This window comes from Amphiura filiformis, chromosome 19, assembly GCF_039555335.1.
Source record: "Amphiura filiformis chromosome 19, Afil_fr2py, whole genome shotgun sequence".
Lineage (NCBI taxonomy): Eukaryota > Metazoa > Echinodermata > Ophiuroidea > Amphilepidida > Amphiuridae > Amphiura > Amphiura filiformis.
This window is the reverse complement of record NC_092646.1, coordinates 40,119,871-40,143,953: the sequence shown is the minus strand read 5'-3', so window position 1 is coordinate 40,143,953 and position 24,083 is coordinate 40,119,871. Positions and strand designations below refer to the sequence as shown.

Below are 24,083 nucleotides of genomic sequence, written 5' to 3'. Positions count from 1 at the left end.
TTTTAGCCGTACAAGTGGGCCTACCCTTTTTTTTTTTTTAGAAAAGGGTCATGATTTTAAGCTATTCTCGTACACTTTTAGTTCTGCACTGCTGGGTCTGGACGACGTAGGCCTATACCGTGCTTGAGTTCACACTTCAATTTATCATTCGTATTGCCATCATATAAAAATTTTATACATAGGCCTAGTAGGCCTATTATAGCTTGTTGTATATTCACCCGTATAACACTTTATGAATAAATCCAGATGTCTTATTTCCTCTTTTAATGAAGTAAGTTTTAGGCTCTGCGGAGGAGGGGGAGGTAAAAAATATAAACAAAACTTTCCTTTGACGAAGCCGGGTGTTTTATAGAAAACGTTGGGCCACGAGTTATGGTCTAATTTGCTTTGGGTCGAGTTAATCTAGACATACACGGCCCACGGCCATGCAAAACTGCTGCGCATGCGGAGAGAAAGCAGATCGGCAACAACGCGAAATCAACGGAGTCAACGTGTTTCAGTCTAGTCCGAGGTGCTCTGACGATAACACTCCGATCGCCAGGCAATCTACGTTATTAACGTCAGAGAAGGACTACGTCCAGATTAGGGGGGATAATTGACTGCAAACAAATTGCCCCATTTTCTTTTACTTACTTGCTATGGCTTATTCCACGGTCTCATGTAGTCTCCTCCATCATATGAATATTTAGAGCTACATTTTAAACTGTCATTGTATCTAAATCCGCAGTATTTTAACGATAATCACAGGCACTAAATCGTTCAAATTCATCGATAAATTTTTTACATGAGTGCTATTACGCATGCGCAGAAGATTGGATTTCGCCAATGACGTAATTGGATATCCCTGGGCGATATCATATTATATCGTTTCATTCCCACGCAGGCATGCACAGTCACGCATAGCCACTCAAGTTCTTCTTTTTAATCGTATAAATTTAAAAGTGCTTAGAATTGCTTAGAATTTTAATATTAAGACATTACCTTTTGTAATTATTATAATTATATTCTTTATAGTTGTTTATTACTGGTAGAATGTTCTATTCTTATTAATTAATTAATTATCTGGTAGAATGATTTATTCATATTAATTAATTAATTAAATTTAATTAATTAATTAATTAATTAATTAATTTTAATTAATTAATTTTAATTAATTAATTAATTAATTTGTTCTTTTTTTTTTATATATATGTTACTTAGCTACTGGTATTAGTATTTGTGACTGATATTTTTGTTTCTGTTTTTTATTGCTTTGAATTTTCTTAAGATATTCCTTTTGTAATTTTTCATTGGCTTATTTAAATGTTTGGTTTTTTTAACAGAAATTACGGGTTTTTTTATTGTCTTGTTTATTTGTGCATGAAGAGCCAGAAATATGCCCCTCCCCAACTCAACACAAAAGCTAGCAACCAACCATGAGAGTTACAAAATAGCGCGGAAAGGGTTAATTTTTTTCCAGTAGTGAGGACCACGAAATTGGCAAATTTGGTGGGGGTGGGGGAGGTTGGTTGGGGGTGGGAGTGGTTGAGTGTGTGTGTAGGCCTATATATTTCCCTTGGGATATCGTGGTATATATGCCTACTATTTTAGTCCCAATTTGTAGTGACATCACTCTATATGTTTAACATTTGAATTTTACAAATTACTCTTAGCATACAATATATTCTTCATGCACATTATTTTTTTAGTATCCCCCCAAGAGAAAGTCAAAATTTAATGAATCATTGTTTTTATATTGCGCATTATATCAATTTCAGTTATGTAGACCATGTTATTTGTTCACAATAAAACTTTGAAGAATGTCTCTCATGTATAAAAGTATAGGAAACTGAACATTTAAAACCACTTTTTAGGGCGAAGGCAGCATTTTTCACAAAAAAATCCAACACAGGTTTTTATTTCAAAAATGGTCTCTTTGTGGTGCTAAATCTGCTGAAATGTTTGTCGTCCTGAAATTTTAACTAAAAGCCACTTGCGTTATTTTTCTGCTTCACATATAACATCAGCCATATTGTTTATGTAATAAAGCCAAAAAAACCCATTTAAGAGTGTGTCTTGTAGGGCCTACATAAAAGTATTGCAAACGCACAACTTTAGAGCATGTTTTCTGGAAGAAGGAAGCACTTTTTATTAAAAGTGTAGAACAAGCAATGAGCATGTTCTTTTTACCCTCTGAAATGGCCTTTCCTGTGATGCTAAATGTGCAGAAACCATCCTAAGCAGGCCCCGGACCCCCCCCCCCCCGTGCTCACTACGCTACGCCAGTTCAGGATTTTTTTGGTCAGCCTGTGACATCTCTGCATTCATATATACCAAAATTGGCTTAGAAAAAAGGGGTCATTGATATACCAAAAGGCCAAAAATGCTACCCATATTAGCGGCACGTAGAATGGTAGGCCTACACTACATGTAGTTCTTTGGCACTTTTTTGCCAGTATAGCATTTCAAATAGCGGCCCAGTCATGGTTTGTGCAAACAAAATTCCCGGGGACAAAATTTCTCCCATCTACCTTTGATGACCAGTGGCGTGGCCAGCACATTGAAAGTGGGGGGGGAGGTTGTTAAGTTCCCCCGAATGGAGTCTGATTAGCAGCAAATTTCGATGTTTTTAACATTTTCCCCGAATGACCAACAAAAGTGGGGGGGGCATGGCCCCCAACCCCCTTCTTTGCGCACGCCACTGTCACTGATGATCACTAAAGTAATATTTTTTTGAATAGGCTTTTTTCGTGGATATGTGCTGAAAAATGTCATAAAAAGAGGATGCTAGGGTCACGAAATCCTCCTTTAATGATCATGATGATATTTATACGGTGACATACCCAACTGGTCAGAGAAATTGAAACAAAAATAAAACAATCAAAAAGCGCTAGGCTTAGCCATGCTATACTATATGTCCAGTGACTATGCATGCCATGCATACATAGATACAATGATAGTATTGATACATGCCATCAATGACATGCATACTGAGGCTTTATCATACTCATTTGTGACCGCACACCACGAATGAGCCGTAAATGTCCTCAATTGTATTCTGAGTTACAGTGTAAAATGGGCATGAAGGTCATATTCATAGGTATTTCAATTTTGTGCTACGTGTATCTCATTAAATGCGGTACACGTACATGTAGCATCAAATTGAGGTACCTATGAATATAGTCCGAGGTGCTCTGACGATAACACTCCGATCGCCAGGCAATCTACGTTATTAACGTCAGAGAAGGACTACGTCCAGATTAGGGGGATAATTGACTGCAAACAAATTGCCCCATTTTCTTTTACTTACTTGCTATGGCTTATTCCACGGTCTCATGTAGTCTCCTCCATCATATGAATATTTAGAGCTACATTTTAAACTGTCATTGTATCTAAATCCGCAGTATTTTAACGATAATCACAGGCACTAAATCGTTCAAATTCATCGATAAATTTTTTACATGAGTGCTATTACGCATGCGCAGAAGATTGGATTTCGCCAATGACGTAATTGGATATCCCTGGGCGATATCATATTATTTCGTTTCATTCCCACGCAGGCATGCACAGTCACGCATAGCCACTCAAGTTCTTCTTTTTAATCGTATAAATTTAAAAGTGCTTAGAATTGCTTAGAATTTTAATATTAAGACATTACCTTTTGTAATTATTATAATTATATTCTTTATAGTTGTTTATTACTGGTAGAATGTTCTATTCTTATTAATTAATTAATTATCTGGTAGAATGATTTATTCATATTAATTAATTAATTAAATTTAATTAATTAATTAATTAATTAATTAATTTTAATTAATTAATTTTAATTAATTAATTAATTAATTTGTTCTTTTTTTTATATATATGTTACTTAGCTACTGGTATTAGTATTTGTGACTGATATTTTTGTTTCTGTTTTTTATTGCTTTGAATTTTCTTAAGATATTCCTTTTGTAATTTTTCATTGGCTTATTTAAATGTTTGGTTTTTTAACAGAAATTACGGGGTTTTTTATTGTCTTGTTTATTTGTGCATGAAGAGCCAGAAATATGCCCCTCCCCAACTCAACACAAAAGCTAGCAACCAACCATGAGAGTTACAAAATAGCGCGGAAAGGGTTAATTTTTTTCCAGTAGTGAGGACCACGAAATTGGCAAATTTGGTGGGGGTGGTGGGGGTGGGAGTGGTTGAGTGTGTGTGTAGGCCTATATATTTCCCTTGGGATATCGTGGTATATATGCCTACTATTTTAGTCCCAATTTGTAGTGACATCACTCTATATGTTTAACATTTGAATTTTACAAATTACTCTTAGCATACAATATATTCTTCATGCACATTATTTTTTTTTTAGTATCCCCCCCCCCCCATGTGGGCCTCCTCCCACATACCTGAAGGGGGGGGGGGGTCAAAAATTTAATGAATCATTGTTTTTATATTGCGCATTATATCAATTTCAGTTATGTAGACCATGTTATTTGTTCACAATAAAACTTTGAAGAATGTCTCTCATGTATAAAAGTATAGGAAACTGAACATTTAAAACCACTTTTTAGGGCGAAGGCAGCATTTTTTCACAAAAAAATCCAACACAGGTTTTTATTTCAAAAATGGTCTCTTTGTGGTGCTAAATCTGCTGAAATGTTTGTCGTCCTGAAATTTTAACTAAAAGCCACTTGCGTTATTTTTCTGCTTCACATATAACATCAGCCATATTGTTTATGTAATAAAGCCAAAAAAACCCATTTTTTTAAGAGTGTGTCTTGTAGGGCCTACATAAAAGTATTGCAAACGCACAACTTTAGAGCATGTTTTCTGGAAGAAGGAAGCACTTTTTATTAAAAGTGTAGAACAAGCAATGAGCATGTTCTTTTTACCCTCTGAAATGGCCTTTCCTGTGATGCTAAATGTGCAGAAACCATCCTAAGCAGGCCCCGGACCCCCCCCCGTGCTCACTACGCTACGCCAGTTCAGGATTTTTTTTGGTCAGCCTGTGACATCTCTGCATTCATATATACCAAAATTGGCTTAGAAAAAAGGGGTCATTGATATACCAAAAGGCCAAAAATGCTACCCATATTAGCGGCACGTCCCCGTATGATCATTTAACTAAGTACACCCCTTCCCCTGTTGCCCCCCCCACCAGTAAAGAAACAAAATTTTTTTTAACTTTTTATTTTACTATTTTTCTTAGTCTAATTCATTTAATCAAAAATAAAGACATATATAAACATAAAAAAATATAACAGTTAATAAATCATAGTAATAAAAAAAACCCTTCCTCAATTATAAAAATAATTAAGAAAAGGAAATAATAATAAAAAGAAAACAGTAAATATACATGAATATATAAAATATGTGAATAGCTATCCCCAAAAATAATTCATTTACATTACTATTTCAAATTATATCAGCTAAAAAAAAAAAGAAAAGAAAAGAAAAAAGAAACAAAACGGTACGATCTTTTTCCTTTTTGCGATATCGCCCAACCCTAAACTCAAAACCAGGAAGTGACTTGACAAAATTGTTCGTACGTGACAGTGCAAGATATAACCGAGCTAATATTACTTAATTTCTGCTTCTAAGAGGAATTACTTTCTTTAAAGGCCATGGATGACTTATAAAAAGTATATGAAATAACTACTGGAGCAAGGCAGGAGGTGAGCATGAGCTTTTGAATAAATCGGTTGCGCACGTAAAGACCTGTGGCGCTGCCCCGGTTTGGGCCCATACCTAAATACGTAGCGTTGTAGTAGGCCAGTGGGACAACGAAAACGCTACGTGAACGAGCTAGTTTCAGTCGTGAAAAGAAACATAAATAGTATGACAAATTCAACAATTTAGAGACTTTCTTTGCAGTGAAACAAGGAACCAAGATATTAATACAAATATCTTATGTTGTTTAGTCCTGTATCTATTCATAAAAGTGGTAAACCATGGTGAAATTGACGCCAGAATTAATTGAACAGTGTGCGCAGTTCATAAATCCCGTTAGGGATAGAGAGCTGGATTTACGGGGTAAGCTTAAGCCGAAATACACCATACCGTACTAATTAACAAATAAATTTAGATTTTTAGATGCTCTCTGGTGCAATCTGAGGCCAGTTTCTAAAATTCTACCTAATTCTACCTGCCCGCCAGCCTGTTATTGAAATCATGCTGTTGTTTTTTGTTCATCATATGATTAGTTAGCAATGCCTCCAATGCAGGGGTAGCGCTGGCTTCAAAATTTAAGGGGTCCGAGTGATTTTTGTTGGACTCATTCAGCCCTCCAAAAGTCAAATTTAAGGGGTCCAATGGGAATTTTAAGGGGTCCAAGTCCGACTATGGAAACATCACCCACTAATATTAGAGGTTACGATATGCTGGACATGGGGTTGTATTATGCATTTTACATCAACAAAATACAGCATGCAATAATTATGAACCTCCCAGGGGTACAATTTCAAATGGCTAAAAAAGGTAAATATTGCTTGCACCCGGCCTGCTAAAAATTGTATTCGTCGCAAGCAGGAAAATGTAAAAGTTTCCATAAGCCTACTATTTCTCAAGTTTGTTTCGAGCGTTTAGTTTTGAACATGCTCCATGAATGTGTGCTCAAAATCACTTGCACTTGCCCCCCCTCCTTGCACTTGCCCTTCCCCCCCCCCTCAATTTTACCCTCATAATTGCACAACCTCTGAACTTCAAGAAAATCCAAAATATGGGAGTGCAAACCCCAAAACTAGGGGTTGTTTTTACAATCCAGTCCTTGTTCAGGGGTTGTTTTTTACAATCCAGTCCTGTTTGTTCATCATGTATAAATGTTATAATGGCGCTTTTTATTTTAGTCAAAACGCCAACCCTTAATTATCGAAAACGTAGTCCTAACCCTAATTCTGACCTTTCACCTCCTAAACCTGAATCAACCCCTTCAAAACTGGCAAAGTTCTGAAAAATTATGATCACACGACGTGACTATGTTTATGTGTATTTTTAATGTAAAAGGTGCAGAATTCAACACCCCAAATCTTACCATGTGCCGCTAATTCACTGCAATTTTATCCTATATTGCCATCAATAAAGAATACAAAGTTGACTTTTTTGTGTTGAGGAAACTCCATTTTTACTTAGCATGACATGAAAATTAGTTAAATGATGATTTACTATGGTATAAAACTCCCGATAAAACGATCATCATTAGTAAACATTAATACATGATCGGGGAAATCCCCCACTGACAGTTTATACAAGGGAGAGATTCTTTCGCAAGTGGAGTCAATTGTCACACTATTTCATTCGCAGAGCCTTGACTTGCACAATGTTTCAACAGATTGGTATTCAGAGTGAACGATCTGATTAAGTTCTTGGAGCATTTATTTTTGACATTCTGTCTGAAATGATCGCATTTGTTTTATGCCCTGTCCATAAGGTTTTACATGCCTGATTTTCTGTGCGTCTGAGATATTCTTGGCTAACGCATTAGGTAAGCTTAAGGTTAATTTTATTGCGTCCCAACAACAGTTCCACGCGTCCCTGACGCGCAGACGCGCACCAGCGCGACCCTTGCTCCAATGCCAAATGTTAAGACTCGCTCAGTCAATCCTATACGCCGTGCCTATGACTATGTATATTTAGGACTGGCTTACGCCATTTTGGATGTCTATGGGAAATACGCCCACCTTATTGTGCTAGCTAATTAAAGACTCTGTTGCGGTTGTCAAAACAAAATTAAGGATCAAATGCATTTTAGTGACCAAAACTAAAAAGGGCGAAATTATCATCAAAGTTCTGCCAAATTCTGCACCCTTGCGAAGTGTACAGATTTCGAATCAGGAATAAGGCTAATGAAACTTGATGTTGAGTTTAGCGTCCCATTTTTTCCAGCTCATAATGAGGCAACTATTTCATTATTCATTATTCATTATTTTCCAGATTTCATTATATTCATCATAAACGGCCTTTTTCTCAATACAATCCTTATGCGCTTCTGTTCATTCTATTTGGGTATCTTGCGTCCCAATATAATGTCAGTAACACATAACATTCATAAAAATATATCTTGCTTTTTGTTTTTCCAAACTTTAAATCAAGTCTCCGATTTCCACTGACCTCTCCGTATACATTTGATGGAGGGAAATGGGGGGGTGACTCCTTTATATAATAATAACAAAATCATGCAGAACATTATGAAATAATTATTATCGTCACCAATTTGTTAAAAATATACATGGCTTTCAATAGTATCTTCTAGTTAAATTATTTATAACATAAATCCATCTGGTGAACATAGGCATAGACCCGGGGATAGGGGGATAAATCCCCAATATTCTGCTAGGGGATGGTCCATACAATCATCCCCCAATGTTGAAGCCTGTATGTGAGTTTCTGACAAAATTTTCCAACCCCATCCCCCTGCCCCTGCCCCCCATGTCAAAAAGAAATCTATGCCACTGCTGGTGAAAACATTTGGTCAGGTTCGGTTCAAATCTAGTCCACCCTGGTATCCCAAAGGTATAATTGAAATAATTGGATAGAGCAAGGGTCAAAGATTGGTATATTTTCAATGCTCAAATATTTAGATGAATTCTTCTAATAGTTTTTGAAGGCTTAAAATACAAAAGAAAGAGGTTTTAAAAATTTTCAGAACAAATTTTCTTGCTGGTTTAGTAGCAATTTTGCACAATAATGAATTATTTTCAGATTTTACATCTCAAACGCGGCACAAAATTCATAACGCGGGCGGGGGACGCTAAACTCAACATCAAGTTTCATTAGCCTAAAAACATCAATCTTTGCGGTTAAAAACACAAAATTACAACTTTAAACATACTATGATACTATTGGCAAAAGACATTGCCAAACAATATACAGTCCAACCTCTTTTTATCCGGCCATGATGGGAGCAAGCATTATGCATTGTCCGGATAAGTGAAAAATACGGATAAGTGAATTACATGTAATTCTGCATCGACTGGCAAAGTAATGAAATAGGGACACCAAAATATACTTTCAACATGGGATACTAATTAAAAATAATAGATGGCATTTGAGTGCTTTATGCAACATACATGTAGATGCCATTCTAGGTGCTCAGAGCATGGAATTAAGGTGTCAAAGTGTCAAAAACATGTTCTCCAGTGAAGATTTCAAAGCCGGATACCAGAGAGATCCGGATAAAAGAGGTCCAGATAAGAGAGGTTGGACTGTAGAATAGAACATTCGACATCCAACTTGTCAAAATATTGGGAAAATATGCTCACCAAACATTCAGAAAGTGCACAATCTAATTCCCATTCAAACGTGTTGGAAACTGAAAGTGCATAATCCCCACTAATCATTCGTCATTTATTTGAATCATGATCATGTCATACACCACTTTTGCATGTCATGTGCATGGATGGATGATGTACGTATGTGTGTCACCGCTGAGTTTTGCCAACTGTCGTCCAACATGACCAAAAATAAACTGGCTTGCAAAACCTAGAAAAATTTCATTTTCGGCCTTGTCTGATGATTGTCACGGTCTGGGTTAATCCATGCAATGCAATGTATACCAGGTAGTACATACTGTTATGACCGTACGACTCATTTCCCGCGTCTGTCAAAGGGGACACCCTTGTGAAATCCTGGTTTGGACTGTAGGCCTACAGGGCCTGTCACAATAGATTTTCTCAGCATAAAAGACCAATTTGCTTTTCCCTAAATTGTTAGGAGTCTATTCCCCTGATAATCAAACTTTTATGGGGTGTCATAATGTGCCGGATTAGATACTTGCATCTATTTAAAACAAATAAATGTACCCAATTGATATAAATGGTTTAGTTTGAAAATTAGGAGTTTTCTTCCGAATCCAAGTGCACATGTAAAGGATGCTTTTTTGGCGCAGTATACATTGTTTTAGTTGGCCTTATATTAAAAGTGACGCTACAATTACCAAATAGGGTGCAACTTCCTAGACTTGATGAGTCCAGTTTTTGTTTACAGAGTTTAGGGTTGGTGTAAGGCAGTCTTGTAATAAGACTAGTAGAGTTGCACCAAATTGGTAATTACTCCAAAATAAACCGTGTGAATGTGCCATATTTCATGTACGTAGCGGTAATACTAGACTTGATTTGCTTTGTCAATTTGTTTGCCTGAACAGGTTACAAGATACCAGTAATTGAAAACCTTGGAGCAACTTTGGTAAGTGTAAAAATAGACTAGAGTGGCAAGTTTTCTGTGATTTAAAACACCGAATTCCGTGATTTTACGTGCGTGGTTTTACATGTAAATACTCAATTCCGCTAAAAATCGGGGTTTATAACTAAAATGAAGTTACTTGCAGTATCTTTTTAGAAGTTTTTTTAGCTTGATATCTTTGAAGATGGACTTCATTTTCATTGTTTTTAATTTTACCTCACGTTTCCATTATTTTTTCTTCATTTTTATTTTTCTCAAGGAAAATCATGTTTTCCATGAATTTCTGTGTTATTCCGGTTTTGCTTAAATTCTGTTAATTTGTCTTGATTTTCCGTGACACAGAAAACTTGCCACTTTAAGATAGATGCAACATATGTTGCATTCTCTGATCCAATTAGAATGAAGATGGCACTTTAATGAAATTGACTTTGACTTGATCCCTGGTGGTAGTTTCCTGTGTACCCGCCTGTAAATTACATTAAGGGTACCCGGTACTACTCAGGCATAAAACTACATGTAGCCAAAAAATCTAAAACTTATTTCTGTATTTAGTCTTTGTAGGTAGCGGTATTCCAAAGTCTAAAAATCTTTGAAAAATCTAAAAAAAATCCCTGAAATTGAGGAGGGACTGGAGAGGATGAGAACCAAAAACATCATTATGCCTCCACCGGAGGTATTATGTTTCCTGGTTGTCCGTCCGTCTGTCCGTCGTCCGTCCATCTGTCTGTCCGTCCATCCGTCCGTCCGTCCGAGCTTGCTAATGCAATTTTTCGGAACTGGTAAGGCGTATAGTGATGCAATTTGGTGGAGGGTGGCAATTGGTAGTCTCCAAATGTTAGCAGGTTTTTGTCGCAAAATATGGTAATTAAGTACGGTACCTAATTTGCATAATTTATGCATATCAAGCAAAATAACCTTGTGCGCAGATTATCTGGAGATATGTACGAGTTACAGTGATGAAACTTGGCGGAGAGAAGCACAGCCAGAGGGTCTGGACCTGATTTGCTTCTCAGCACAAAATATGCGCAATCGCAAGGTCATTGTGAGGTCATTTGGGGTCATCTGGGGTCAAATCGCCATATATTGTTGCAGGTTCATGAAATTTGGTGGGAACGACCACTGCAGGAAGACAAAAATGTCAAGGTCATTTTGGGGTCATCCAAGTTCATCTGAGGTTCATGAAATTTTGTGGGGACGGCCACTGAAACAAGGCAAAAATGTCAAGGTCATTTTCGAGTCATTCAGGGTCACCTGGGGTCAGATCGCCATCGACTGCTGCAGGTTAATGAAATTTTGTGGGAACGGCCACCTTAGGCAAATAATGTGAAGGTCAATAGGGGTCGAGTGAAATGGCACCGGTTAAAATGATGGACATCAAGGTGGAGGCACTGCGGCCGAATCTTTGCGTCGAGAACCGTGCAGGACGAGAACCGCGAAATTCTAGTTATTAATTTAATTTTATATGGCTGCATAAATCTTCTTCCATGTTTAAAATTCAACAACTTATCATTCTTTAAATATCTGTTTTTATTATTTTTTTATTTGATAATACATTCATATATCAACAGGATCAATTTGACACAATAGATTTCTCAGACAATGAATTGAGGAAACTAGAGGGATTCCCACTTCTGAAGAGATTGAGCACAGTACTATTGAACAACAACAGAATATGGTAAGTCACCATCTATAATTGATAAAAATTAGGACAACAAAATATTACTCAAGTGTTTTGAACTTGCTACCATTCATGTTGTGTTCCCAAATTTTCACATTTTTATGCTTTGCAACCTTCAAATTAGCATCACAGCAACTAAGTACCTTTAAAACCCATACAAAATATATATTTCTGAAAGAAAATTGCATTAGAAATCCAAATGCAATTTAAAAAAAGTGCAGGGTGTAGTGTAAAGTTGTCCAAACTGAAAATGTCAGCTACCATTGATTTCTCATATTTGAATTCCCAGAGAAGAAAGAGCAGGTTGATCCAGCTATAAAATATGTGCGAGACTGCCCATTCAAAGTAAATGATGAATCGCCTATTTGTGACCGTACAGCACGAATGAGCCGTAAATGTCCTCAATTGTATTCTGAGTTACAGTGTAAAATGGGCATGAAGGTCATATTCATAGGTATTTCAATTTGGTGCTACGTGTATCTCATTAAATGAGGTACACGTAGCACCAAATTGAGGTACCTATGAATACGACCTTCATGCCCATTTTACATTGTAACTCAGAATACAATTGAGGACATTTACGGCTCATTCGTGCTGTACGGTCACATTTAGCCGCTCAAAACAATAGAATACCACAATGGGGTTTGATCCCGGAACGTGTGACAGCTAACTTCTAGGGATAGGTCAGTGCTTGCATATCATTATGCTTTGACTTTGACTTTGACGTAATACTGTCCAACGTTCCCTGCGGGAATCAAGCTGCCAGGAATAGTGTGCGCCTGTTGTTGGTTACTTAGTCTTGCTTCTTATATAGGTGGCTTGTGATTGCTGTTTTAAATGCTTGAGGTTCTTTAATGATGGCTATGCTTTCTGGTATCGAGTTCCAATCTCGAATTGTTCTCGGAAAATATGAGTTCTTATAACAGTCTTTTGTAGCCGTTATTGTTGCAAATGCTTGAGTATTGGTATGCCGTGACGTGCGTGGGGCGGGCTGAAGGAGGTTTCCGACAGGTAGGGATAGGTGACCGGTGATGGCTTTCTGCAATGTGGTCAGTCGCTTACACTTCCTTCTAATCTGAAGTGACTCCCAATCCAGCTTCTGGAGCAACTCTGTCATACAACCTTGTGATTTGGACTTGTAATCTCCGCTTACAAAGCGGGCCGCTCTCCTTTGTACCATTTCTATCTTATTATTTAACACTTGTGTATATGGATCCCATGTGGGAGATGAGTATTCAACCAAAGGTCGAACCAGTGTCTTGTAGGCCGACTCTTTAACATGTTGAGGGCAAGAATATAAATTTCTGCGGATGAATCCTAAGGTGCGGTTAGCAGATGCCGTTATATTATCAATATGTTTGTTCCAGGTGAGCTTATCAGTGATCGTAACGCCAAGGTATGGGTGACTGTTTGCTGCTTGCAAGATGGAATTTCCCAGGGTGTAATCAAAATGGAACACAGATCTTTTGTGTGTGAGTCTCATAATAAAACACTTAGCTGGGTTGAAATGCATTTGCCAGTCTTTTTCCCATTTTATGAGTGTGTTTAGATCTTGTTGTAAAGCATCTGCATCAAACTGGTTCTGTATTTGTCTGTAGAGTACACAATCGTCTGCAAAAAGACGGACTGTGGAGTTTATGTTGTCTGGAAGGTCATTTATGTATACAAGGAACAGCAGCGGACCAAGCACCGTGCCCTGAGGGACGCCTTGAAGCAACGTTGGTCCATGTCAGTGTTCACCACCGACTACGACCCTCTGGACACGATGCTTGAGAAAGCTGCTGATCCATGTATGTGTTTTGTTGTGAATACCATATCTGTTTAATTTGTTTAAAAGCCTATTATGGGGGACTACATCAAAGGCCTTTGAAAAGTCCATGATTACCATATCCACTTGGGATTTATTATTCAATGAATGAGCTAGATCATGAGTCGTAAGAATTAGCTGAGATTCTGTTGAGTGTTTAGTCCTAAATCCATGTTGTTTTTCAGTTAAAACTGAAAACTGGTCAAAATGTCTCATAATGTTAGAATGTATTATATGCTCTAAGGTTTTGCAGCATATTGACGTTAATGAAACAGGGCGATAATTTGACGCCAATGTCCTATCTCCTTTTTTAAAGATAGGGGCAATATTTGCCTGCAACCATGAATTTGGAAGAACCCCAGTGCCATGCATACCATACATGCAGGCCCTGTCAGCAAGTCAGATTTCAGATGAAATATGACCGAAGTTTCATGGCAAATTACAATTTTCGCCACTTGTTGTCGCTTTCAACTGCTTTTATTTATGACAGAGAAGATTTTCAATTATCAGAATAGCTTTATTAGGTTTACAGGAAATGACCAGGAAAATAGGCCTACATAAAAAATAAAACAAATGATCAACAATCATCACTTCTCTAAAAAAAATCCTAAAAAATTCTTTTTTAGAAATTTATATATATACCAAAAAGGGTGGATTTTTAGGGAAATTTTACAACACTTGATTTTTTCATTAAGTATTATCCTCTTGTGGTATCCCATCCAAGCAGCAGGTCCTTAACACACACGTTTCATACTTTTAAGCACATTCTATATAGTGCCAGATACTAAACTAACTCTCTGTTGTTAATGTTGTTAATTTGATTTCTTATCCAGTCGTATAGCAGAAGGTCTAGAAAGCAACCTGCCTAAGCTGGAGGCAATTATCCTTACCAATAACAGTATACAAGAACTGGTAAGTTAATGTCATGCTCAGATTAGCAACCTTTCTATAGACGAATCCGACGAGCCAAGTGTTGATCAGGAATATGTCGGCCATAGCTGGGGACCATCCTCGCCAGTCGCCAAACTAGCTTAGTTTGTTTGGATTGGGTTCCAAGATGCCTACTATCACAACCGCATCGGAGTGAGTAACACTTCTGCCGCGTCACAGGAGCGGTAAACGCTGCACGCCTGTGATACTGGCGTTGCGTAAAATGGATGGATGGCCCCAGCTACGGCCGCCAGTGAGGTGTAGGAATGTGTCAAGTCGGATTCGTGTATAGCTCCTAAAACTTGGATCAGTTCCCTGCCTCGGATCGGGGTCCAAAACGGAGAGGCGCATAGCACTGATACTGAGCGCCTAGTCGAAAAGTGGCAAGTAGCGCAGAGATGCCCGCCAAGACAAGAAGAGGCACATAGCGCTGACATCAAGGCCAAAGTAGTAGTAATTGCTTGTCATAATAGTCCTAATTGCTTGTGTATTATGAGTAGTGTCAGAGGCTCTATATTCTAGAGCTATACATGTACATGTATAATAGTAGCTCCAGGCACAGCAACTGAAAGGAGTATCCCATTATGTTTTGTGGTACCATAACAGAACTGCATGTGCAGAAGCAAACATACACAAAATAAAATAACTTGTAATTGCTTACTTGAATCAGAGGTGCTTAGACTTTTGTTTGAAAAACAACATGACTTGTGAAACCATCCATAGGTCTCAATATTTAAGTGGATCTTACTTATTTCTTGTCAGTAATTTCAAGTTTTTAAAATTGAGCAGTGTGGTTTGAAGGATGAATACATATATTTGATAACTCTTATCAGTTGTTTTAGTATCAGCGATGATATCCAGTCAACATGTCCAAGATGCATTTTTTTATTTTTCTAATTTTAGGGTGATTTAGACACACTAGCTTCAATTCCTAACTTGAAGACATTAAGGTAGGTTTCTCTAAAACTTCATGCCTTTGTAATTGAAAATTGATGAGTAACTGAAAATGTGAATAGTAGTGATGTAGTTACTAGATTCAATTTAAGAATATAATAGTAAAATATGCTGATTCACAAACAAAATAAGAAGGCAGATGCCCTATAGCCCCATATGTGACCTGCTACCACGAAATGAGCTTAGCAAGTTGGTTGTTTTGAGACATCCTGGCTGCTGTGTTGTTGTTTTTTGTTTCACACACACCTGTTCAAGGCAACAGTATGTATGTATGTATGTATGTCCTACATGTGAATAGGCACAATGGGCCACTCAGGAAGGACATCCTACTGGCTTGTACAGATGTGCGGCAAACAAAGAGCATCAACTTTATGCTCATTAATGTGTGGTGGGAGGTCATATTTCATGTGACCTGTGAAAACCCTGCACATGTTACATCATTTCATTTCATTTCATTTCATTTCATTTCATTTCATTTCATTTCATTTCATTTCATTTCATTTCATTTCATTTCATTAAGATAAGACTAAATCTCAGTATTTCTTTGTTTCAATCCTTCTTTCCTCATAACTTGTGATGTTGAAGTCACACACCCAGGTTCATAATGAAAACAGATATGAAGAGTTTATAATTTTAATGTTTTTTTTGGTCTACAAACATTTCAAAACAATTAGCTGGAATTCAAAATAGTTTTTAGTTGGGCTTAGGCTTATTTTTTATCTGAAGGTTGTGCTTACATTGTATTATCACGCCTCATCTTATGTTGGAGAATGTAGGTAGATTCATCCTTTGTCCTGTTCCCCTGTGCTGATTGTCTGTGTTCTTGTGGGAATCAATTAGGTTTAGCCACTTTGAAAGTGACTTTGTCACTATCTGGCTATCCCTGCCAGGGGTTCTCTTGTCCTTTGTTTAAATTGTTCCTGGTTAAGGCATGCCATCTCTCTATTTTCTCCAACATGGGTCAATTCAATTTCAATTTCTTGCTTTATGACCTTCCATGGCTTACATTTTTACATAGACTGTAATTTTTATATCTTTGCATGTGTAATTTATATATTTATGTGTAATTTTGATATTGTGCAATATTTTATATGTGTGTCTTTTTGCTGGCAAATAAAATGATATGATATGATATGATACAAATCTCACAAATTTTAAATGTCACCATGTGAAGGGTTTTCATAGATCACATCACAGTATGGTCAAGTATATGAAATTTAATAGTAATAGAATTAGCAGCATTTCTGTGTGTTCACTGTGATAAGCAAGGAGGCTAAAATTAACTACTGAGCATAGCTGGAAACAAGAGTTTATGGGTTCTCAAATTGTGGATGTTAACAGTGTCTTTAAATTTGAAAGCTAATAAAATTGTCTTATCTTTTCATCAGCCTGCTGAGAAACCCAGTCACCAACAGAAAACACTACAGATTATATGTGATCCATAGAATACCACAGATCAGACTACTAGACTTCAGGAAAGTCAGGCAGAGAGTAAGTTTGCTACCTGAGCTGAAGTAAATTTCCCAATTTTGTTCAGATTTAAGTGTTGTGAATGCAGAAATGATTAAAAATCACACTGTTTGGTTGTTCAACAATCATGACAAGTGCACGTATAAGAGTGGAGATTTTGCCTCTTGTACGTGCTCAATGATCACCATTGCATTATTGCATACCGAAACTCTGAAGACATACCGTAAAAACTCGATAGTTAGCATATGTGCTTACTATCAAGAGCTTTTGAAAACATGAAATTGTACCAAAGTCCGGCGCTTTACCAACTGAGCTAATGGGGTTGAGACACGCATTTGCAGGTTTACTTGTTCGTATTTAACTATCTGTATCGAGGATTTGTTCAACACCATTTACACTTTTGTGGATGGGGCTTTTCATGTTTGCATGTTTTAAAAGCGCTCGATAGTAAGCACATATGCTAACTATCAAGTTGTTACGGTAGCAAATTTATTTTAGTTGTGGGAAATATTTAAAGGGTTTGTATCGATGTAACAGTATGCCTAAGAAAGGTATATAAAGAAGGAACAGAAGATACAAAAATTAATGGGAGGCGGTCTTCATAAAACTAGAACCTACAAAATTCAGACCCCATTATCATGACTTACAATTGCAGTATTGTCACAAACTGCTCAAAGAAGTATCCTGCTACTTCGTGAACCACTTCCGGTCCTGCCGGGACTCGAACCCACAATCTTGGGATTAAAAGGCGAGCGTGTAAGCGTATAGACCAAAAGAGGACTTCCCCATCAGGTCTATAACACTAACACACATACGATACCTCATTAAAACTTAAATCGTTTTATCAGCTGATACAGTTTAAACTGGCTTTAAATCCTAAAAAGAGTTTGTATATTTGTTTCAAAATAGGAAAGAGAGCAGGCAGCACTACTGTTCAAAGGCAAGAAGGGTCAGCAGCTGGTTAAGGATTTGGGGAAGAGATCAAGAACGTAAGTCATATCTATAATTAAAGACAGAGATAAAAGCAATTTATCGCGTCTGATTTCACTGTCAATTACGATCCTTGATTGGTTTACACAGGTTAATCAGCGCGTAAAAGGAAGATCTATCTGGTGCTGATCGAAGAAAAGGAATAGCAGCAAATGGCGAAAAAGTCCGTACTTTTACAAGGCAAAAGCAGCTTTTCTAGGCATTGTGGATATGGTGCCTTCACTAAAGAAAGTTAACTACTATAAATACCTAACTTTCGAGATGGTTTGCATGTCGAAAGGTACAAAATTAACAATAAGACGCCCGGTTATAAATCCGCGTTCAGCAAGTCATCATCACGACACTTGTAAACAAACCGTGCTCGAGTTTTTTTGACAGGTGACGTCAGACGCGATAAATTGTTTTTATCTTTGTCTTTCATTTTAGTTCATGCTCTTGAAGTACCATATTGGTTGCAATAAACGCTGCCGGGGCGTTGCATTTTTCCAAAAGGGTGGCATTTATTAGAAGTGAATTTTAAATGAAAAAACTAGCGAAATATGACTCCCGGAACTAGCAAAATACAACTTTTGTAAACCGGAAATCATATTTTGCACATAGCAGTGCATACAGGGCCCACATATTATCGGAAATTACTACAGAATTACATTAGTACATTTTTGCAAGAGCATAATAATAAGCAAGACTATAATGTGGCAATGAATTGGATGGAAATGCAAGTTCGATTAAAGATTTGTGATTTGTCCATGCAATTTTGCAATTCTGACATGTCAATTTTATGCTTGCTTACGATGCTTATTTTTAGTTATCGAAAAAATAATGGAGGTGGGGTGTTTATGTTTATTAGAGGGGGAGCATGTAATACAAACAAAACAGCATTTGTTTTAGCTTAATCATTTCAGAATCAAGTCAAAGAGACATGTAAATATAAGAGTACAAATATCTTTGAAATCTTATTAAAGATGATCATGATTTAAGGGTATACGAGGTATTGTTGGTCGAAGCAGCCAAAAAAAATTGATTTTCATTATCTGAATCAATATATTATTGAAAAATAACACTTTGGTGTTTTGCAAAAGTTCATTCTACAAATCATATACATGTGTACTTTGAAAAATGTTTTGTTAATGAGTTATGTACGTTTTACAGTGTTGTTGTTTCAGCCCTCTTTACAACTTAATTCAAGAAGCACAGGACCTAAATTACTTCGAGTACTGCAATTCGATAGGTCTGATTCATATCCATGGATACTGACTGTAATAGAAAGTATTAATTTTTTGTCATTAATAAATATTCTGACATATTTCCCCCAGCACATACTTGGTTCCTGAATCCTTGGACAGGTTAATCATTGAGAAAGAGATCATTGCTACATTGTGGTACTACACCCCTGGCCAATTTTGAGCCTATTTTTGCATTTTTCTCAAAAATCATAGCGCATTGGTGATAAGTAAGATGTGTATATTATAGGGGCAATGACTACAACTACTGCACTGGAAATTTTATTTCAGCACAGACAACAGTTGTGGAGTTACAGTCAAAAATGAGGGAAAGCCAGTATTTGATCAGTAAACCAATAACTACTTGCCTTGAGTTGCTGAATTTTCGGTGCAGTAGTCTTTGCCCCTATAATATACATATCTTACTCGTATCAAATGCGGTATAATTTTTGAGAAAAATACAAAAATAGACACCAAATTGGCCAGTCTTAACCCTTAACCAGTCTTTGTAAAAGAATTTGTATTACTGACATTTTTGTGGGTGTTTTTAGGTTTGTTCCAGGTGCTGGTATACCAGGAGAAAAGAAGGCTCCATCCGGTCCATCACCTGAAGATGTTGCAGCTATCAAGGTATGTGAACCAAGGGCAGTGCAGGATACACTTGCCCCTAGAGAGGTCTTGTCCAAAATGTGCGCAGTTCACCATCTCTATTATGTGACCTGCTCTGACGAAACCCGCCATAAGTCCCACTCAGCCATTTTGAGATAGAGTGAGTCAAAGTTGGGAAAAGGGTGAAAAACTTTGCAGATTTTGTTTTTCAGTTTTTCTAATTTTTTGAAAATATGTTTACTTTAACCTACCATTAAAAACAAAATATATACCTTTACGTCGGTCTAAAACACCCAGATCAAGCATTTTCTGAGCTAAACCCAAGTCCTTATCATGTCATATTTTACAACTTTAAAGCCATTTTTCTTGCATTTGCCTTTTCTTTATGTGTCGCTTCCTCCCATCCTGTTAAAAGACCATGTCCCAGATACATAATTTTGGTGTCAAATGAAAGCTGAAAACCAATACTAAATGGTGACTTCAAAAACTCAACTTTTTGAATCAGTGACTTAAGTCTGGTTTGTGGGAGCGTGTCACATATTATCATCATTATTATTTTCCTCTTTTGCTGATTTTAGAGGTAGTTAGATTGCTATGCTGGAGATTATTATTTTCAAATTAGATTTTTTTAGCATTATAAAAATATGCAATAAAATCTTAATGCCTACCCTCTTTATTTTTTACCAGATCCTTGGATATTTGATTAAAGCCATATTGTAAGATTTGTTGAGGAGTATTCCCTTAATGTTATTTTTATGCAATTTTACACAATTGTAATGTACTAAATGAAACTGATTTGCCCTGCAAAAATCAAGACTTCAGATGCTGTAGCTGTGACAAAATCCTAGATTTAAAAATAACAACGGAATATGTGATTTGATTATTACGATGAAAAAGTCAATCAAGCGCGTATGCAATGTTCCCAACATTGCACATACGTGCCCTGCGGGGAGGTCATAACCCATCAAAAGAACCGATCTCGGTCACGATCGACAGAGTGACACACATTGGTGACATGCACTGGTATTAAATAGTGGTTTCCTTTGTTTTGCCATATCTGTTTGGGCCAAAATTAAAAGGGGACATTTCAGTGAAAAATATCATTTTTGTGAAAAGAAATACAATGCAATATTTTATGAAAATGACACAATGTTGCTTTGCAGGGAAGTAAGTTTGAATGGGCTGAATATTTTTGTTACAGGTTTGGAGTACATTGGGCTATCCCAGTTGAAATTCACACTACCCCTGTGGAAGATTTTGGAAATATCTTCCATAGGGGGAGTATGTGTTTCAAATGTAATTGGTCAGAGTTAATCTTTATGAAGCCCATACTCCCTCTGGTATTATATCTTCTACAACTGGAGTGAGTATTTCAAATGGAAGTTACCGAATTGTGTATTCTATTTGAAACTGATACTCCCCCTGTGGAAGACTTTAGCTAAATCTTCCACAGGGGGAGTGTTGATTTTACATGGAATAGCCTATTGTGCAAAATTAGATTAAAAAGCAATTAGCATTTCGTCGTTGGGCAGGAAAAACCTCCTATGTGTCTTTGGCCCCTGAACATGTTTAAAGCAAAACTGCCAACAGGTTACATAGGAGATTTTGCTTTAAACATGTTCAGGGGCCAAAGACACATAGGAGGTTTTTCCTGCCCAACGACGATTTGTGGATTTGTATTGTGTTTGCGTAGGAAACATGCAATTTGGTGAAACAAACATGTTTAAGATTGGTTGAAAGGTGGCAATTTGATACCAGGAAATAATAACTAATCTTTTGAGAATGCTTTGACCTTAACAGAATGCCATAGCCAATGCCAGAACACTAGAAGAGGTTGAGCGTTTGAATCAGCTCCTCAAATCTGGTCAAGTGCCAGGACAACATCAAGATGGGGGACCTGGAAGAAGACATCCGTCAAGAGGTGAGTTTAATTCATTAGAACCTTTAGTAGAATGCCATAGCCAATGCCAGAACACTAGAAGAGGTTGAGCGTTTGAATTAGCTCCTCAAGTCTGGTCAAGTGTCAGGACAACATCAATATGGGGGACCAGGAAGAAGACATCCGTCAAGAGGTGAGTTGAATGTATTAGAACCTTGAACAGAATGCCATAGCTAATGCCAGAACACTAGAAGAGGTTGAGCGTTTGAATCAGCTCCTCAAATCTGGTCAAGTGCCAGGACAACATCAAGATGGAGGACCTGGAAGAAGACATCCGTCAAGAGGTGAGTTGCATTCAGTAGAACCTTGAACAGAATGCCATAGCTAATGCCAGATACTAGGAGGTTGAGCGTTTGAATCAACTCCTCAAATCTGGTCAAGTGCCTGGACAACATCAAGATGGAGGACCTGGAAGAAGACACCCTTCAAGAGGTGAGTTTAATTCATTAGAACCTTCAGTACCGAGGTTCTAAGTGCTTTTGCTCGCATGTCACAGAGAGCTAATTTACTTCCAAGATCAGCGTTTGAGGGCCAAATACACCTTGTTTTGCTATGTTTACTGTCTTCAAATGCCTGGAAATACTGCAGTAAAATGATACTAATCTATTATATTAATATCAAATAACATAAATAGGATTAACATTCCAGATGAACGAAAAACTAGTGTAGTGTTGAAGTTTTAATCACGATTAACATGGGATTATATTCCTTATTTTATCTGCTTTCTCCCATCTTTGTTCAAACTCCAGGAGGCATGGAAGAGGAATTTGAAGAAGAGGAGGATATGGAAGACGATGGTCCACCACATCATATGCGGAACGGTGGACCAATACCAGTCCGCTAGAGAAGATGAGCAGAAGTAGAGGACCTCTTGAAAAGTGGATCTGTAATTTCCATGTGCCTTGTGCTTTTTGAGATGGCCAGTGGATATTGCCCGGTGTCTTCAAATATTTATGGCCATAAGCATTATCAAGGGAAAAAGTATCTGAGGAAGTTGAAATAGAAAGCAGGGTGTTAGCTCAGGTTGAGTTCACTCATTATGTGGACAAGGTAGTCAAGCAGCCAGCTGGCATCAACTATAAGAGCTCAATCATGCTGCCAAATTCAAAAAGCCATTAAAGCCTTAATGTACGATTTCCGTCAAATTTTGATTTTATTATTCTTTATTCAAAATGTTGAAATAATATTAGTTATAACTGACGGGAAGGGTTGCTGTCCATTTTAGGTTGATATAACAAGGTAAAGTGAAAGAAACCCCACCGGTTATTTTAGCCATTTAACACGCAGTTCTATGGGAGGACATATCATAATTTTTAAATTATGATAATATGTCAAACTTTGCTGTTGACCTACAAAGACAACAAATTTGGCCGATTCCATTTAGGTGCAAGTTGGGACATGTGTAAACATTACAAATATGCAAAAAAAATCAGGTTTGAAAAAAATTAACCAATTTCATATTATAAGATCGTACATTATGGCTTTAACCTGTTGGTTGAAAAGCAACTCTCTTATTCTGTTGGGCATTTTCGGATACAAGGAATTGTTTGTTACAGAGATGTAAGACTTCCCGGAAATTTCCGAATTCGGAAATGGGGCCAAAAAAAAAAAAATTCTGGGGGAAAAAAAATTATTATTATTTTTTTTTACATTTTCGCTCGGCTCCTCACCTTCGGCTCGCATGATTTTCAGGAAGCGGATCATTACCTCACTTACATGTCTGCTGTTAAAATCACGAGGCTTGGCTAACACCCTGTCCATGTCCACAGGTGACAAAAATTAGATTTGTTATTATCTCAGTGTTATATATCTGTAACCTCAATGTGATCAAATTACTGTAACCACTCTGGTTTAAGCCCATCTATCTTAATGGCAACAAGTTGGAATGGGTCTATTCCCATAGACTAGACCAGATATTTTGTAAGATTGGTCAAATAACAAAGAATTTAATGTAGAGACATTGCTCCTAAGGCCTCTACCTAAATGAATGTTACTATTACTATACTATTCAAGTATCAAAACAGTAACACACTTACCCCTGGAAATTAGCAAATTATAGGTGGTGTGTGTGTGGGAAGGGGTGGTTATACCCAATGATGGGCTTATTCATGTGGTTACAGTACGGTACTTTAATATAAACACAGATACACACATGGTTGGAAATGAACAGATTCCTGTACATGCGTAGTCTTAGTCAGGAGGTCAAGAAGCGATTAACTTAAGTAGTGAAAATTACATGATACTGTACATGTATACTTATGTAATCTTAAGTCAAAGGGTTGAAGCGATTAGTAGTGTAAGTTTCCAGGAGTTATGTACATAATGTAGTCTTAGTCAAGAGGTCAA

The 24,083-nt window shown here is 37.1% G+C and overlaps 1 protein-coding gene across 1 annotated transcript; it reads left to right on the top strand.

Moving 5' to 3' along the window:
• The first annotated feature begins 5,778 nt into the window (after positions 1 to 5,778).
• LOC140141293 (U2 small nuclear ribonucleoprotein A'-like) lies at positions 5,779 to 23,341 on the top strand. Its single transcript, XM_072163118.1, has 10 exons — positions 5,779 to 5,997; positions 10,103 to 10,143; positions 11,709 to 11,815; positions 14,459 to 14,537; positions 15,459 to 15,505; positions 16,898 to 17,000; positions 17,889 to 17,968; positions 19,741 to 19,819; positions 21,599 to 21,719; positions 22,487 to 23,341. The coding sequence occupies exons 1-10, from the start codon at positions 5,916 to 5,918 to the stop codon at positions 22,579 to 22,581; spliced, it is 834 nt and encodes a 277-aa protein (XP_072019219.1). The 5' UTR covers positions 5,779 to 5,915; the 3' UTR covers positions 22,582 to 23,341.
• The last annotated feature ends 742 nt before the right edge of the window (positions 23,342 to 24,083 follow it).